The sequence below is a fragment of the Aspergillus homomorphus genome (assembly GCF_003184865.1).
Source record: "Aspergillus homomorphus CBS 101889 unplaced genomic scaffold BO97scaffold_111, whole genome shotgun sequence".
Lineage (NCBI taxonomy): Eukaryota > Fungi > Ascomycota > Eurotiomycetes > Eurotiales > Aspergillaceae > Aspergillus > Aspergillus homomorphus.
In genome coordinates, this window is record NW_020291997.1 from 887 (window position 1) to 18857 (window position 17971).

The 17971-nt window shown below is 45.8% G+C and overlaps 6 protein-coding genes across 6 annotated transcripts; 3 read left to right on the plus strand and 3 right to left on the minus strand.

The window, feature by feature from the left end:
* Nucleotides 1-643: 643 nt before the first annotated feature.
* On the plus strand, nt 644-1374 carry BO97DRAFT_481842 (BTB/POZ domain-containing protein; the record flags this gene model as incomplete). The annotated part of the gene is made up of 2 exons (XM_025700840.1): nt 644-950; nt 1010-1374. The coding sequence occupies 2 exons, from the start codon at nt 644-646 to the stop codon at nt 1372-1374; spliced, it is 672 nt and encodes a 223-aa protein (XP_025545709.1).
* Nucleotides 1375-1721: 347 nt separating this feature from the next.
* On the minus strand, nt 1722-3472 carry BO97DRAFT_447462 (glycoside hydrolase family 71 protein). The gene is made up of 4 exons (XM_025698786.1): nt 3167-3472; nt 2577-3108; nt 2380-2511; nt 1722-2299 (listed from the first exon to the last, which is right to left on the minus strand). The coding sequence occupies exons 1-4, from the start codon at nt 3296-3298 to the stop codon at nt 1791-1793; spliced, it is 1305 nt and encodes a 434-aa protein (XP_025545710.1). The 5' UTR covers nt 3299-3472; the 3' UTR covers nt 1722-1790.
* Nucleotides 3473-4883: 1411 nt separating this feature from the next.
* Nucleotides 4884-5427, plus strand: BO97DRAFT_439076 (hotdog fold domain-containing protein; the record flags this gene model as incomplete). Its single annotated transcript, XM_025697950.1, has 2 exons — nt 4884-4967; nt 5056-5427. 2 exons carry the CDS (start codon nt 4884-4886, stop codon nt 5425-5427), a joined length of 456 nt encoding a protein of 151 aa, XP_025545711.1.
* Nucleotides 5428-8954: 3527 nt separating this feature from the next.
* BO97DRAFT_481844 (nucleic acid/nucleotide deaminase domain-containing protein) lies at nt 8955-11206 on the minus strand. The gene is made up of 2 exons (XM_025700841.1): nt 10581-11206; nt 8955-10529 (listed from the first exon to the last, which is right to left on the minus strand). Exons 1-2 carry the CDS (start codon nt 10942-10944, stop codon nt 8989-8991), a joined length of 1905 nt encoding a protein of 634 aa, XP_025545712.1. The 5' UTR covers nt 10945-11206; the 3' UTR covers nt 8955-8988.
* Nucleotides 11207-12057: 851 nt separating this feature from the next.
* Nucleotides 12058-14229, plus strand: BO97DRAFT_380174 (uncharacterized protein). The gene is made up of 4 exons (XM_025693188.1): nt 12058-12349; nt 12411-13045; nt 13095-13179; nt 13247-14229. The coding sequence occupies exons 2-4, from the start codon at nt 12531-12533 to the stop codon at nt 14063-14065; spliced, it is 1419 nt and encodes a 472-aa protein (XP_025545713.1). The 5' UTR covers nt 12058-12349; nt 12411-12530; the 3' UTR covers nt 14066-14229.
* A 2576-nt stretch (nt 14230-16805) lies between these two features.
* BO97DRAFT_439078 (3CxxC-type zinc finger protein) lies at nt 16806-17303 on the minus strand (the record flags this gene model as incomplete). Its single annotated transcript, XM_025697951.1, has 3 exons — nt 16806-16901; nt 16964-17082; nt 17117-17303. 3 exons carry the CDS (start codon nt 17301-17303, stop codon nt 16806-16808), a joined length of 402 nt encoding a protein of 133 aa, XP_025545714.1.
* Nucleotides 17304-17971: the final 668 nt, after the last annotated feature.

Below are 17971 nucleotides of genomic sequence, written 5' to 3' on the forward strand. Positions count from 1 at the left end.
TGCTCTAGAGCAGAGCGGCAGTATTGCTCTCAGCCGACTAGCTTTCTATTGCATTGCTATGCATGCAGCGAAAATCATTTTTAACTGCAAATCTACTGACTGTAAAAGTAAGATTCACGACCCGCACCGGGTGATTCAACTGACTCTAGCCCTGCAAATTTTTGAACATTTTCCATTGTACTAGCGATTACTGAGATTGTTAAGAGTCCCCGTGCTCATCATCCTTGATCCATGAATGAACTGTGCAAATGACAAAGCGATATCAGCAATGTGCTATTGAGAACCGGTGATTAGAAATTGGATTGATTGTTTGGATAGTGCATGCGTTTAACAGTAACAAAGAACGATTTGAAGTGCAAAACGATTGATAGTATAGTGACAAACTAGTAGACCGTCTACGTAGGAGAGGTCACTGCGAGACCCTGCCTAGAATCGTATGTGCGCAAATAGTAGCTACCTGGGATTCAATACAACTAAACCTTCAAGAGACCTCTCTGTCTAGGCCGCATCTTCACGCCAATATATATTCCACGATCCCAAAACTTGAGCCGATATGCATAAAAAGTTCGAGACACAAGCAAGTAAACAAAACCTGATATTGCTCGCTGCATCAACCAGATTTGCACGAATCAGTTCTGGAACTATGGCCTCCACAGGGTTTTTCGGTCTCAAGCGCCATAATAATTGGAAACAGAAGTGGGGTGTGAATGGCCCAGAAGAGCAGACAGATGCGGTCATCATCGTCGGCAACATCAGAATCCCGGTGCACAATACGATCTTGGCGGCCGGTAGTCAATATTATCGCCAGTGGCTCGCTATCCGGCCGCGAAAGACCGAGATCCCCGAAATCCAGCTCCATTACGTCAATGTCCACACCGCCTGGAGAGCAATAGAGCTGCTATACTGCCAGAGCTACACACTCAAGCCCTGTCCGTATGCCGAGCAACCTGGTGTGTTCCTCTAACTTATTGCCCACACCAGCCATTGAAAATAGCTAATCACCAAACAGATAATAGAGGGCCCCTAGATCAGAGGGCTGCCATCTATCAATTATCCGAGTACCTCGGCTTATCACAGAATTTGCAGGATATCGCGTTCGACTATTATCGGCGAGCGGTGGAGAAAGACTGGGAGATCGAGGATTTCTTGACCTCCATAAACGTCATATTAAACCCTGTTCTGCAGTTGGACGTCTTGGTGTCCGCCCAGAAAGATGAATTGCGGGAGAATCGAATTGTGGTTTTAATGTTCCATCACCTTCACAAGAGACGGGTTCTTTTTAAGAATGACTATCTCCTGACCTTGCATCTACAGACTTCACAATTCTTCATGGACCTGTTTGTGCGCTCCTGGGCAAGTTATGGTCGCAATTGAGCGGGTGCACAAAATGGATTGGAGTGTTCTCTGGAATGCGAAGAATCAAAATCAAGTGACAAGCCGGCCGAGATCTGGAAACCGTGCAAAGTAAGAGATAGATGCAATTCACATAGATCTTGACGGATAGTATGACGGCAGGAACTCCCTGTCTTTTGAGGAAAATACTATATTCTGCAAGATAATCGTTCTTACTGCAGATCTCTAGTATAGTTCCTGGAATTCCTTAATTTTGAGTAAAAAAGGTTCCAAGAACAGTCTTGCAGCTGCTAATGGGATATATGTCCAACATCCTAAGTGCATAATATACAGTAATTCAAAAAATCGATTGCTGATGGTCATGATTTCAGCAGTAGTTCCTTCAGTTGAGATCAGCTAGTTCGCAAGCAGTAGCATAATGAAGGCTTACACGCCGATCAAGCCCTTACAATCTTTCCCACATACACATTGAAGTTATAATATCTGCTCTGATTTTGCACCGCCAGGTCCCCCTGTCCACTCATGATAGTCTGCCCATTACGACTCACGGTGAACTTCTGCGTTCCCATACCCATAGAAACATTGGAAGTCACGATCCCAGCAGGTACGTCAATTCGCACTGGCGCATTCGACCCGCTAGTCACTATAAGTGTTGCAGGGCTGGTCAACATGGTCGCTACAAAGATGCTGTCACTGAGCATGGAAATTCCGTTCGGAGGCCGTAGGTCATCCTGCGGGCAAAGCACGCTTTTCGGGGTGGCACGGTACCAGTACACGAGGCTATCCTTATCGAGTCTCGGGGTGGCGGCTCCGGACTTAAAGGCGGCGATGTAGGGCTGATACAAATCCCGCCAGGCATCGTGCGGCATTCCTTGGGCCCACTCGGAAGAACCGTCATCGTTATGATTCGTTTGGTATGGGCCAATATAATGCGATTCGCCGTAGTCTGGACTTCAGTGTAGGTATACAGACGCAGAAAGGAACTTGGTATCGGCTGGCTCACCGATAGTGAATGAGTGTGCTTACCATTCCAGGAGATAATTTCAACCAGATCAGGGCGAAGAGTAAGTATCTGCTCCCACCGCAGTGTCGGAAGGTTCTCACAAACGAAGACCCAATTCTTGCTGTCGAAATGGGTGGCGAACCAGGGCGAGACGGCTACGGCTGTGTCAGCCAAATCATACCACATTTGCGCATGCATGAAAGGATTTTGTTGAGCGTACGCGCCATGTATGTTGTCCCTGCGAGATTACTGATAAATCGATCATCCCAGACCGTCGTCATGGGACCCTTGACAATGCTATTATCTCCATTCGTTGGCCAAGCGTACCACGAAAATGCCCCGTCCACAGATCGAACCCTGTTGCTGAACGCGGATGCCGGGTCCTGAAGGTTTGCAATAACATGGATCGGGTCCAAGGTACCTTGCTTCACAGGGCCCCAGTCGAAGTTGTCGCCCAGAAACGTACTCACCACAGCGCCGCCCCGGTATTTCATTTGGCCCGGGTGGTTGGCGTACTGGTGCGTAAGCGCGGTGATCTTTGCTGTGTCGCCATTGGACCAGTAATCGAAGTCGAAAGAAATAAAGACCTTGAAGCCCAATTTATCGGCCGCTTTGTAGGCGAGCGCCAGTTGCGTGGGGGTATAACTGTCGACGCTGGCACAGTTCAAAGCGAAGGCGTCTATGCCAATAGCTTGGGCGGCTTCTATGTCGGCGATCCAGTCCTTCATTTGGTAATCCTTAACTATTCCGACCTTGAAAAATGGTTTATAAATTGGTATTCATTCAAACAATAGATGCATCCTGGCTTACCATGAAGTGGGCAAAGACATATCGGTCTGATACCGGGGGGTCATCGCGTTTGACCCCAACGCTTGCGAACGTGTGGGCTGGGAAGATGCTGAGCACGAATATGGCGAATCGAAGAGATATAGTCCACTTCATGGTGTCTTAAGAGCACTTCAAATCGATTGGGTATGATAAAAGCCGACAGAACAGGTTTCATATGCCAGGGTCTATATCTTAACTCGCTGCGTTATTCACTCTTGTTTGGATTAAGCAGGAGGGACAGTCTTTCTCTGGCCAGCTCTTGAACCCTACAATGCATCTTAGAGGCTGATACTGTAGCTTTGGAAATAGGTATAACTCGTTCCTGCCCCTCAGAAATAAAGTCACGTCAGATGCTTAATCACATGATATGTTGTAAAACGCTCGTCTCCTGATGGGCGATCTCTTATCGAAACACGCGGATTCTTTAGGAACTTCTTATCTGATCACATTGATTGTTACAGCTCGGCGCTCGAAATTCTGTTTTAATCATGGTGTCAAGTTACATTAGGTATTTTAAGACTAACTATTCGTTTGCGATCGCTTTGAAACATGTCGCAAGACTTCAGCACCTACAGGTGGCTGCGTCTTGACTGCAACTCCTGGCGCAGTTGGCCGGTTAGAAATGAGGAGAGAGATGCAAGCACTGGCCAAAGACCACGCTTGGATCGAGTAAGCACTAGTAAAGAGCGGTCTTCGGTGATGCGATTTGAGAGTTCGAGTGTCCCAGCTAACATAGTTCTTTCTTCGAAGCAGATGATCGTCAACTGCGAAGTGTTGAACTGATGAATGTCGCTTAGTGCAAGAAAATGATTGTGCTCAACTTTCTGGCTCACGTTCCATGGTCTTATTCGACTATGTTTTGATGTTTTCTGCTAATGCCAATTTGCGTTTGTCGAAGGTCGATCTCTAATTCAGAAGAACACCAAGCGCACTGATGCTGGCCAAGAATATAGTACTGATACCTGGAGCTGCCAAATTCGAGTCCAATTGAGGCCGAGTTACCTAAAATTATGATCAAAACAACCACGTAGCCTTTCCATACAACGGAGAAGTACCTTTTACAATTCATGCATGTTAGAGTTGATAAATTCATTGAACATAAGTTTACCCGCATCCATGCCTAAATTACCCATAACAGCCAGTTCCTCTCCTACTGATTTCGTTACTTGCACGAGAATCTCTAGAGCATATGCTTGTTGTGGTGGACAAAATAAGCGGAATCGTGAAGTGCACTGGGATTTGTTCAACCATTTGAGAATACTGAGTTGATCATGTGTTGCATTAGGAATTTCGTGTCTACAAATACTGCCTTATTCTAATGAACATCTTTTCCGTTTATCGGTGGACTTGCAACTCATTCGTTCCAAACTTCTTAGAATTTGAACCCGTACGGCATTGCTTAGCTTAGCCCAAGCAAACGTTACCTATACACCCCTGAGTTTAATCTATCTGCTTTGAGTGTTTAGTTGATATCCTTAATCATCTCAAGTTCAGTGGGGCTATTCTGCACCAGAGATTAATTTGTCTAATGAGTTGGACTTAGCTGAATGGGTCTCTCTGAGCTAGGCATGACACCGAGACAAATGTCAGAATGCAAAGATCATTCTATAAAGGAGAATGGATTTTCATCAGCGACGAGGCAATAATCGTTCTTTGACAGCACAAGCAACCGAGCCCCAGCAACAGTCTAACTCAAACAATGCGATCCGCACTACGCTTATTACGATGGAAAACTCTGCAGACGAGTTGGTTATTAGAGATCTACGAGAGTTCTTTTGGGAAGGTTGTTCTATGACATCTCTTAATCTTGATAACCGCTTATTGACATTCAATATAAAACGATCTAGAACCTTTCCAAAAACGTGATAAAGGAGGCATTGATACGTGGTTTTTCTCCAAATTTTCGGAACGTTTCTGCAGGCAAGGCGGCCGACTGCTCGACCACATTGAGACCACTACAACAAATCTGCTATTATCCCGGCAAGCTACATGGGGGAATCCAAGCATTCTACCTCGATCAAGTTCTTGCCGATTGCTGTCCAGGAGCTGTCACGGCCAGTCTAGCTATTTCCTATTTACGACCGATCGACCCTCAGTCTCCTCTCAAAGTCAGTGCCTGGCCTGTCAAAGTTGAGGGTCGAAAGCTGTACATGGAGGCGTGTATCAAGGTGCTTGAAAATAGCACCGGGACCATGATCAAGGCTACTCATGCCAAGGCCTTATTTATCATGCCCAAGGCTTAGGATGTATGACTACAGCTCGAGCACATAACATTAGTCAGAAATGATCTAATGACATTGAACCATATCTCTAAAGGGGCAAAGATGACAACATAAAATTACCTCGCTTTTCGAAGTTGTAGCATTCTAGATGACTTGTACCAATCTGATTTCAGGCCTTTTTCTCCATTCATTTATATCCTATCATAGTATCTCATAAGAAGAGCTTTTTATCGGGATGACCTCGAGTCGAAATCTCATCTTCTAGATACTTATTCACCCTTTCCCATGCAGACTATTGTCGCAGTTGATTAATACCATATGTCTCCAATTTTGTCCTATTGCTACATTTAGTGATGCTCCACACAAATGGGGCCCACGCAACCCGTAGAGTGAATGGCCTTCCCATGCTTGGATCCACTAAACTGTAGACCTCCTTTATCATAATCCATTGTGAGCCAATCTGTCATTTACTGCCTTATGTAAGGGCAATCTTTATCATGAATCTTACTACTGTGAACATGCGGCAGCACCAATTCAAGGCAAGTTGTAATAGTGTACTTGCCGTGATTGAAAGCAAGGCGCTTTTGTCGACTTTAGTTGTGTCAACACCCCGTCCGTGTTTTCTCCATTTTGAAGGTTCAATAATCACAGTAGCTCTCACGACCTCTGGTGCCGCATGAGATAGTTTTGTAGAGCTTTCCCCCTCACTAGCATGCTTTTCAGGCCTATTTTGCAGATACAAGACGGAAAAAACACAGGTATGCTCCCGAATCCACCCCGGCCTCATGTTGTCAATCGAGTTAACAGCTTCTACAGCCATTGATAATACGCTCGCTTCTTACAGTGCCTTGCATAACTGCCATGCCTACCTAGACTATTTCAGGTTTCTTTTGATTCATATGCTATAAGCACTAATCTATATATAGTCAATACCTCTAGTACTGAACTCTGGGGCGCCGATCGAATACTATAATTTACTACGGACAACGAGTTGCGGCAATAATAGAATATTATTTAACCTATACTTCGAAAGCTAGGGGACAGTGGCCAACACACGTCGCTGCCTATAAGTCTCAAGACAGCCGGAAGCTTCAGGGATAAGATAGTTACTGGCGTTCCGTGCAAGCCCAACTATAAATATCAGTTACACCTGCCCTTAAACCGAGATAGTAATTACCGTCGGCTGCTGATCCAATATCTAGAGTCTTGACCGAATCCATCGTTGTTAGAATAGTATTCAGCAAGTTTATTTCTAGAGGTTCTTATGGGGACAATGGTAACTTACTTTAATACATTTTCTGCCATTAATCTGCCACCAGAAGTATATAAACAACATCCTGAGTTGCCAAACTTCGTCCTAAGACTACACTGGGTGATCTTTTTGCTTTCCAGTTTTATTGGATTCGTAAGTATCTATTCAGGAAATCAACAGTTCTTCCGGCGAATGCTGTTACTTCCATTTTCTGTTTGACTCATTACTTTGACTCGAAAGCCGTGGTAAGCAAATACTGCGGACCGGGATATCATTAAGCCGCATTCCCATAGTTATCAAATTCTTGGACACTGCTATGTAATACATTGAGAATCCAACATTCAACATTAGTACGAGCCTAGACCCAGCCTATGTATAGTATCCCGCATTATTCACGTCTCATATCGTTCTAGACTGATGACTACCCTGCAGTGTTACACGGCTGCCCTTCGGACATTCAGAGTAGTTCGTGTTTCTGAGAGCTCGAACAAATTTCTTAGTTCGTGATGAGATAGCTGCTGAAGTGACCCTTACTCGGGTCTTCTAGACCATTTTCTGACACCAAAGGCGAAGCGTATCTTTTCAAACATGACCCCTTGATAGCTCGTGAAACTAATTACAAGTGTGGTCACAGATGTATTCTAGTATACTCTGTGCCACTTGTCAATGCAGAAATGATGAAGACTGTCCGTGCTTGCGTACTGAAATTAAGTATTGTAAATCAACACTATAAGTCTATTTATACTCGTAATCACATAACTTCCTGCTTCGTACTAGGCGGGCTCTGGTATACGGGAATAGAGTATGAAAAGAGCCTGGGCTAGGTATGGCAGTTGTGCAAGGCACTATACGGAGTACATTGGCTGGGTCTCGGAAAGTATCACGAAATTGTTCATCTTTCTATTCTACCAACCTCGAAAAGGTATCGGAGGCGCATCTGCAAAAGGGTTAGGCTTCATGTTTATATTTTGCATACCTCGTTTGCTCTTGCAGCTGAGCCATAAGAGGTCATATGGCGAGTTGAATGCAGGGGTGAAAACCTGCAAGTCTGGCATTGGAAGACATTCACATCGCAGAATTGCACGGTGCCTTCCGGCTAACCGGCAACAACCGGACGAGGTTTTGGACCAATTCTATCTACGATGCTCAAAACGGCAAGGTCTTCCTACAGTTACCGAGACGAGGGCATAAAGCAGTTTGAAAAGCCACAACAACGCGACCATTGATTTTGCATGGTCCACCAAACGGATTAATCTTGAAGATTTCTCAGAAAGCAAAAGGCAGAATGAATCCATAATTGGCAGTATGTATAACCATAACTTAGTCAATCACATGGGGCATATCAAATACAATGAAGCGTGGGTGACAGTGGGAGTAGTGCTGCGAGTGGTAGCAGCCGCGTTAGCATGAGGATAGCGTTGTCTATAATGAGCACTGGTTTTACATTCTTAAGGTGCAAAGCATGGTGTTTAATCGTTGAAAAAACAAGTGCATGGACTTACCACGCTGTTATTTGCTGATTGATATGACGTGGCTTTCGGTCTAGTGGATAGACCAAGAAGAGAAAAGCCTAAGTTGGTATTCGTTCAAAGCAAAAAACTTATTTAAGTCTAGCAACCGGCCGTTTGGGAGGCCTGTGGTTTCCCCAAAACTTGACTTTTTGCCCCATGGCTCCAGAAAAGGCTGCATGCCGTTGGAAACACATTTTTGCCAACGTATCTACTTCAAGTCTTGCGAGAATTCTGCTTGTGATAGCAGAGACCCTGCACCCGAATGCAAGACCGATTTTCTCAAATAGGCGCCAACAACCCAACTGGTGGCCTCTAGAAATCACATATACTCACCCGAGGAACTTGAAAAGAGAGCGTTAGTGCAATGAGGTCTCGTACTGAGCTGTCCACTAATATCATTCAGATCGCTTGAAGGTGATAGTTCACATGCTTGACGCCTATAGCTTAGTTGACACGCACTTGGCTGGAGTATTCCAGCAGAGGACGCGAGTACAGCTCGAGGATATCTCACTTTTCTGTAAGGCATTAGAGAAACACAAAGTCAGCAGTAGGTGTCACCCTCTTGTCCGAATATTTGCTGCATCTGTTGAGACGTATAGCCACGCCAAGCAATTTTGATCGCGATCCGGTTTCTAGATCCGCCTCTTTGATCCGCCATGCCATAGGATACCGGTATTCCCGAAGAGAATTACTGTGGCTTCATTACTCTCTACCAACAACGAAACTGCTCAAGACAAACCTAGGACTTGCGATGTTTACTCTCAGAGATCATTTCCATAACTCCTGCGCACGCGACTCCTAGTCTTTGAGTTAGTCTTCCTAGCATCCGTCGTTTCTCCAACTGAGTCTTAGAACCTTTCCACGAGCGGTCATATACAACGGATTATCATCAAGAGTCATTTCCCCATGAATCTCTTCGACATTTATGAGCAGAGCTGTCTCGTGTGCCGTCTCGGTGTCCATGTTGCTGAGCCATTCAATCTCAACGGTATGACTACTAGATCCAGCCTCTATGGTAATCTTAAAGGGGCCAGCAAAAAGAGGCCCACACGTCCCATTGGGTCCCACAGCTTCACGGAGCTTGTGACCTTGGTTGATTTCGCTTGAGGGAAATGAAGCCCTTTCATGTTTCGGTTCTGTGGAAGAGCTTTTTTCGATAGAGTTTTCATCGCCAGAAATTATTGATTCCGACTTTCTTGTCGAATCCAAGCATTGACGCTCACTATTACCATTATGAAAGCACTCTTGAGAGCTAGACCTTTGTTCCAGTTCGGATCCAGTCATTAAATCCTCCTGATCGCATTCACTTCCCTTCACTGAGAGGTTTCCTGTTGAAGTTGTGCCACACGAAGGGAGTGTAAAAAGCGTACTTTCAGCCGGAAGCGGATGAAGGACTCTACGCCGCGTTGCTAAAAGTGCAGAACAGCTCGCCTCCAATTTGTTCTGCAATGCTTGGCAAAATCTTTGTTCTAAACCCTCAAGCTGGGGTAGACAGGGCAAGCGCCATGCAGGGTAAAGTCTTCCATGGGATCTGGGTGTATACATTTTGCCGTAAGTCTCGATAAATAGGTTGCACAGAAAGCAGGCATCTTTACTGGAGCAGATGATTCGCGGAAGTCGCCGTCCCAGCAGTTCACCGTAAGCGATGATTTGAACCTCGGCATGGATTTTCGCTTTCTTCAGGTTGTTCTCGACCTGTCGACAGAATTGGTTCTTGGCCTGTTTCTCATTCATTTCAAGGACGCTACATATCTCTTTCAAAAGCTTCTGCTGTGTACCTCTGTAGCTCATCTCGGTGATCTTCTTAACCAGATCTGGGGTATAAGTCTCCGTATACGGCCTTGCGAAAGCCTCTGCTGGCAGGTAGACAGGTACCGTGCGCATTTTCCGAGCCAGAGGGACACACTTCGCTATGCGATACAAAAATCTAGCAGCTTCCCGATACCGAGAGATTTTGCCAACAATGTTTGCCATGCTCTCCCTCGCACTAGGGCTCATATGGATGTTGCGTATACTATCGAGAAGGGCCTGGAGCTGACCGATTTGTTGTATCCTGTAGATACTTTCCACTATTTCTACCAGTCGTAGAGTGACTTGATGTCGAGACCAGGAGTCAAGAGCCTTTCTGGTCTCCTTGGCCCTGTTGCTCACCGTTTCTAGGCTCTCGAGTAGACTGCTATCATGCGGGAGGTGTTTCTTAAGATGTGTGAGAGCCTGCCCAAGCTCGTAGAGAGTATCCTTAAAAGATCTTTTCATCCTGTCTTTAGTTGAAGGACAAAGCCGCAGTCTGGACAGGATACGAGATGAACACATTGAGACAATAAGTTCGAAGATCTGGTCCTTGACACTTGAACAGTCACCTGGTTTAGGTCGTTAATTCTATAACAAGCAAGATAGATACTAACACTTACTAACAGATACCTTCGCAAGAAGGGCGAAAAGTGCATCAAATCCCCGCTGGACTTCGTGAAGCACATCATTCCCATCGAGGGCGGTGACCTTATTGATTGCAAGTACCACGTTCAGAGCATCACTCTTGGAATCCTCCTCGATGCATACGGCGGGAATGTATTCGGCATCGTTACGGGTATGGGCGAGGAAAGCCAATGTACTGGCTATCTGGCGCTCGTGGTCCAAAGAGAGAGTATGCCGATCATCTGACGGAGGTACTTGTATTTGAGGGTTTGACAATGGTGGGTGTGGAATCGAGTGAAATAGTGAAGCAATCGCTATGTTCTCAGCACAGACAATAATCGATTCTGAGACTCGAGACATCGTTCATCTCTTTGAAGATGACGAGGAGGGAGTGTACAGTATCCGGGATTTGAGGAGGAGAAGCTTCTTAGCCTATTACCCCGCTCACGATGGCAGGGGATCGGCGGGCTCCGTCTGCCTCGTCCACTTTGGTGCAAACGACCTTATCGCCGCGTAATCCTTGCAGGGGTATTACCATGGCGCAGTCACGCTATGATTTAGCCGCCAGATGTTTTTGCTGTCAGAGGATAGATAATTCACACACTATGCTGCTGCCACCGTGCCGGAGAGTGGATGAAATGGGAAATGGACGAGGGTAGACCTTGAGGTGCAAATTGCGATTATAAAAGAACCCGACTAATCGAATTCAGCATTGGCTTCTCTCAGGTCGTGTTACCTTCAACCCTCCCGAGCAGGCACGTGGAAGCTCGCAATGATTTTGCAGCCCATCTCAAGAGAAATTCATCTGTGCTCATCGCTCGGTGCTTTTCTCCGACTCTGTTTGGGTGGGAATGAAACTGTGTGACACCAACTATTGTTGCCAGGCTACACGATCGCGAAGTCCTGCTGAGCTTTACTGTAGAATCACCTCATACCTGCTATCGACGGGCTGAGGCATGTCGGCTGTAAAAGGCTTTCGAAAAAAACCCCTTCGATACCTTGCGCCTTGTAATTTCTTAGAGTATCCTATGGCTCGCTTCGTGGTTATTATCTACCGGGGTTTCTGGGTCTCCCAATTCGTTTCTGCGAAGGACTATTTTGTTGCGGATGCTTTTTCCTTCCGTCATTAAATCAATTGCTTGAATGACAGGTGTCTCTGCTCGTGGTGCTCTTCAAATGAGAGGAGTTCACAGTACCTAAAAGCCCGAAGTGGCTAGCCACCATACCGGATGAAAAGAAAAATGATAGTGTAATTTTCTGTATTGTCGCTGTCGACTTGCTGTCTCTGTATCATGTTACATAAAAGTACAAATATGTTGGTGCAGAATCATGCGGCGTGAGCTTTTGTTACAGCCTGAACCACGTACGATCATTGTTTTCGTTGAGACGTTACGTAGTGAGACGAGTTACGGTACACGCGGCACCCCATGTTATCACCCACCTGGCACTCACACCGCTCCATGTCATCGACAAGACTTTCCTTACATCGATAATGCTGCGTATGCCCTCTTCAGAATCCGCTGGTTAAATTCGGTCCTGGCGACAGATACAAATGGGCAAGCAATTCAGTGTCGGGAATATTTCTCTTTTTTATGAATAATTCTACATTGGTGATGCTTGATCCTCCAACCGTTGATTTTATGACAAGCCCGCCTTGCTGTCACCGTTGTGGTTTATTGGTGAACAAAGGAAGTGAGAAATTCGATTTAGACTCAAAGTCATGTCCTAAGGACAGACTTTGTCTGCCTAGTGAGATGACATGACTGTATGTTCGATGCACTGCCATCTGCTCCTTGCTTGCACTTAACACCCTTTGAACTCAGCAGTAGATACAACTTTTTGAATAAGTAGCAATCCCCGCCTGAAACACTTGAGTTCAATCCTACGAAGTCAGTGGCCTGAGCTTTTCCATAGTTATTCTATCTTCTTTGTCTTGGAGTGCCATCATGCCTTCCAACAGCCAGAATCCACGGGTGAAGGATAAATCTTTTCCCAATGCACTTAAAGATCTGGAACTATCGGCAGCAGCTGTACTTCAACACCTTAAAACGATTGATACTTTTGATAACATGCAAAAGCAGATCGATGACCTCACACGTCAGCTATTAGAGGCCAATCAAGCATTGGAAAAGATGCAAAAAGACCAGAGACAGCAGGAGCTACTCCAAGAGTCAATGACGGCGTCATTTGAGAAACGGGTCATACAATGGAAGGAAAGAGAAACCGACTTGGAAGCTCAGATCAACGACTTGAAAAATAAAGCTAAATCAACTGCCCGACACCAATTACAAGACATGGAAAAAAAGGCAGAAGGATACGAACAGACGAAGCGCAACTTGGAAGTCCAACTTCTGCGGCAAAAGACCCAGACCACCGAATTAGAGCTTCGCTTGCAGGAAAGTCAAGCGGAGCTCCAAGAGCTCCAAGAGGATATTCAAATTATCCATAATGAATCTGATTGGTAAGCAGGTACAATCTATGTTGAGACCGACAGGCTCATTGTTACGCAGCTCCAAGTCCTTTGAAATGCTCGAAACATCTCTATACAACCTTGCTCAGAAATTCTTCACAGAACCTCTGGAATATGTTGACCAAGTATGTCATGAATGTTAATCTTTAAGACCCTGAATGTAGGCCAATAGTTTGTTTGACACAACTCCAGGATTCAGATCGATTTCATCATTCCCTCCAATCAATATCTATCTCCTACAATGACCACCGTCTCGTCCCGCGCGCTCGAATGGCACAATCCCAAATCGTACACCGGCTCGTTACTGATATCTTCAAACCCATCTGCCTAGGATCGCCGAAAGGTAGCATGAGCATGGGCGATGCGCTCCAAAGATGTGATAGAATTACAAGTCGCCAAAAAGCAATCCTCCGATCACTTTTGATGCTCGCCTTTGAGCCAGAAGAAGTACGACTTCAGAACGAGACAATCCAATCCGTTTCTTCAGACCTGCTTCTGGAGGTAAAAAAGTTCTTGCGACCGGAGGACGAGAGCTCTTTTCGTCAGGAGCTATTGGACTTCCTTTCATCTGCCGCCCAAGTATGGAATAACTTCAAAAAGGGCTCGGAATGGATCATGGCAACGTCCAAGCTGCATTGCTATCCTCATGGCTGGAGAATCATTAAAGAGAACTTGGTTCATGGGACTCCAGCATATGCATCCAGCTGCCCTTCCCTAGTCATTTTCCCCCAGATCATCCGCGACGGGACCGATCCTTTGCTGTACCACGGCTCTGTATGGTCTTCGTCTTCTGATACAGACGCCCACCAACGAGAACACCGTAGTCGGCGAGTGTCGGAGTCTCGAACTCGCAGGAATTCAGTTACGCTGAGGTCCTTGGTGGGTGCTGGTGAATCCACATGTCAGAATTCGGAATCGGAGAGATCGCCTAAGCCGCTCATAAAGCGGCCCCTATTAGAGACTAAAGGGAAGGGAAAAGATAGGTCCACTCAAAAGTCGGAAGTTTCATGATCATAATTCCGGCCATACAAGGAGATCTATTGGAAGCATTGGGGTGATTTCTCTCGATTCACAGGCTCTTCAGAGGCATTTTCTTTGAGTCCGCTTCAAGTGATAATTGATGAAGTGTCTCAGGGTGATATGTGGGTGCAACCGCGCTTTCCTTTATTTAGTGGTTAGTATTGGCACATTGTCTATGATGTGTGGCCACATCGCGATTTTCCCACCCAAGAAGTAGTGCTGGAAGCCAATTCGCGGATTTACTGCTTTGCGAGTGCGGACCGGTTATATTAGTCATCACAGGTGATTCAAAATTTATTGTGCTGACAATAGATATAGTCATACTGTTTTATTAGTGGCAGCAACACAGTAGTTGATAAAGTCACGATTTTTGTTGCCAATGTGAACAAAGAAATTGCCAAAACTGCGTGTTCCCTTCAAGCTTTTGCTGCTCTGCCCGTGGCCGAGTCCTCACGATCATTGGCTTATATAATGCATTTAGCGGGTCAACAGCCGAAACTTGCTTCTTGCAGTCTTTGATGAGGAACGATACTGGAAACACAACCCTTGAAGGGTAGAAACATTGGTTGTAGGACAGTTATGGCGTTAAGGTCTTCGATACTAGATAATAAAAATATTTCACCTTGATGCAGAATAGATTTCGAGATAGGAAAGCGATTTACCATGCTTGATGACTTGTGTCGTGGCTGCTGTTCGATCGACTAAACAGTTCCGTACAGTATAGCCTTAGTATTGGGTTCTAACCTGTACAGATGTAATGCCAAAATCTGACGATAGTAGTTGTAACCGAGCATCGTGCGTCAGAGCGCATCTAGACGTATGACCTCACTTCCCACGCCTCGCATTGTTTCTCCCTGCGCGCCGCCCACTTATCCGAGGAGCAGAGAATCTCGAACCATGAGACGGAGAACCGGCTGAATTATTTATCCGCCTTGCCGTCCCGCTAGGCTGCTTGCGAGAGGTGTGAACCTGTCGTTCCTCGGCCTCCACTCGTCAATCGATAAATGAACCCTTTCTCTCCAGTACGGCATTTTCAGATTGACAGATCTTTCCTCGCGAAAGATGAAATTTCCATTCTGCAGATCATTTCATTTCTCCTTCATGCTAATGTAGTCTTGTGTTGTGCTGCTTCTCCCTCTTGCTTCTGCTGCAGTTCTAGGACACTCCACCAATATTAAGTCTGCTGGTTCACCAAATAATTTATTTCCTTCCCATGGTTCGAGTTGGAAGCGTACGTAGGAATAATGCAGCGCTCTAATCCTATTTCCTTGAATCCTAGCTTAAATTCTCCTGCACCAACGAAAGAGCCGTCATTCACCTGACCAAAAAAACAGTGATTCTGTCTGTAGTCATAAATGAGGCCTTACTTTCTCTTTGACGATTTTCTAAATCCCCGATAAATGTCTCGTCCCAGGCTATTTAGCCAAGTAAGTCGCAGCTGACTACTATAAGGTAGGTAAGACGAGTACATACAAGCTATCCCGCTAGACGCGGGCCGGTCCTGGATCTCGCAGAGGCATCGTGAAAAAGATTAGTTTATTCCACTCTGACAGGACAGCAAGATAGAACCCTAGACGCCGCACATGACGGGATGTTAGAGGTTCAAGCTGGCTAAGAAGGCGTCAAGTTCGCGGTGAAGCATTAAGAGAAGACATAGAAGTGCTTTTTCGCATCCTCTCATGCCTGGATTCAAGGTAGAAATCATTTTAATGTCACCCTTCATACTGTAATTGCCTGGATGCCTTCAAACCACATTCATGGGAGCTAGATAAAGAATTGTGGCTCTTTCGAGCTCCGCAGAGAGCCACATAGCCTCTACCGCATTGTGCCATCAGGGTGCGGAACTGGCAGGTTCTTGAATATAAGTATATCTGTCCTTTTCCTTCTTTCCCTTGACCCTAACATAGTCCAGTTGATATAAAGACTAATGTCTTCGGTACCCATTGAGAAACTTGGCGCGGACGCTTTTTCGAAAGAGTCTTTATTAGCATTATCCGTCCCCATAGGATTTTCTTGGTGTTTAGCTCTAAATGGTTCAGGACGCTGTTCCTCGAGGGCGCACGCCTCGGTCAGCTGTTCATCTTCGGCAGCATACGGCTCAGGGCACTGTTCCTCGAGGGCACATATTGTGATAGAAGTATCAATCCGCACCATGACAGCTCATCATGAAACTGTTCTGCTTCTCGTAAAAACAAAATCTGCCGGAGAGGAGATCACAAGTCCTTTTGATATTGAAGAGAGTGAAAGAGAGTCCCCAAAAAGGCTGCAGCTCAATGTCCGCATTACGGCGAAAAAGCGACAGTAGACGAGGTCCAGCGTGCTTCCAGGCCTACCTGCCTATGTTCCTACACCTATAAATAATAAGTCAAAATACTCAGCGTGAAGTGGAAACATCGGTAAATGAACGCGTTTGCCGTATTTCACTAGACCATTCATAATCAGAAGATGAATTAAAAGATGAGAGAAACCCATTTTCAGCCCAGTTTCCAGCTCAGAGCCGCACATCAGAAAACCAGGAACCAAGGAATAATGTGAAGCTGCCAATTAAAGTAGTCGAAGTTTCGACCCTAGAGTCTCCGTCTCGAAGCTGTGCCTACTCCGACTAGAGAAGTAGCCCAGGTATTTTGATCGAGGATAACCTGCGTACCAATGTCGAATGCTCGGTTGCGCAGCGCTCAAATAGATAAACTAGAACAATTGGTCACTGCATGAGAGGGTTCTGGCCCGAGACTTACCTAGCCAGCACCGACGCTAAATCTTCATTCGAGTTGGGGCAATGGCCAACTCTACACCCTTCACACAGCTCACTATCATGCGGACCTCTGCTCTGGCCAGAATGATCTGTGGCTGTACCTGAAGTCCGTTCCATTTTTTGAGCCAGTATGTCACTCTTTCCGCATAGCACTCAGAATCTAGGATCAGTCGACCCACGGCTCGGCAATTTCTGCATCGCTGATGATACACTCGCGCATTATATCGCTCTTGGGAGTACATGCGAATTGTAATCGCTATTTTTTTTGCTCGACCACCCGCTGGAATCACATCCGCGATTTTGATATATGAATCGACCCATAACGTTCGTGTCCTTTTCCTCAATGTTGATATCTTCATCATCGACATCCAAGAATTCTAGCTGAAGCCCTTCCTCGTCTAACAACCGTGTCACGTCAGCATGAAGGTTTGGGTGGAGCGACCACAGCTTCGCGGCTTTGCCTCCCTTCCGTGGCATACTGATTTGGGTGCTGTAGTGGACTTTCGTATGTCAAAAGCTTGCATTAAGAATTCGGAACATGGCCTTCGTTGGGTTATAAACTATTCCTGGGAGAAAGCCTGCCCCGCTTGATTGCAGCAGATGTAATTCCTGTAGACAACACGCCACTGCCAAAGCAAAAATTGATTGGCGGACGTGTCTCATGCGGTATAAAGCGCCGCCATAGACATACTCAGCGCCAATACCCCGCCCGGCTAGCGTCGCAATGCACAGAATCAAAACTGAGTAGACTCCAACATTTCTCTTTCACTATCCTCCAGACTGCTGCTAGCAGAAACTTCAAGTCATCATCCAAGATGGAGAGTCTGGCGGAAAAGCTGAGACATACTGTTTTAAAATGAGACAAACATAGTGCCAGAACAGCTGCTGTTCAATCCATCTGCCGACAGTGCAATACTCGCCAGATGTTCCACATTACCTTTTCCGCGTGCTTTCTCCTTTTTCGGATGGAAGAACGGATGAAATATGAGCGGTACCCATAGCAGCTCAATCAAAGGTAGCCGAATATTAAATGAGACATGATTAGGCACCTTGAGTCAAGTAAGTAATTGCCTGGCACGCCCTTGACCGTTTTTGAAAAGTGCTAACGGTATGTTAGTAAACTCAGGTTAACTAACGTAATCGGT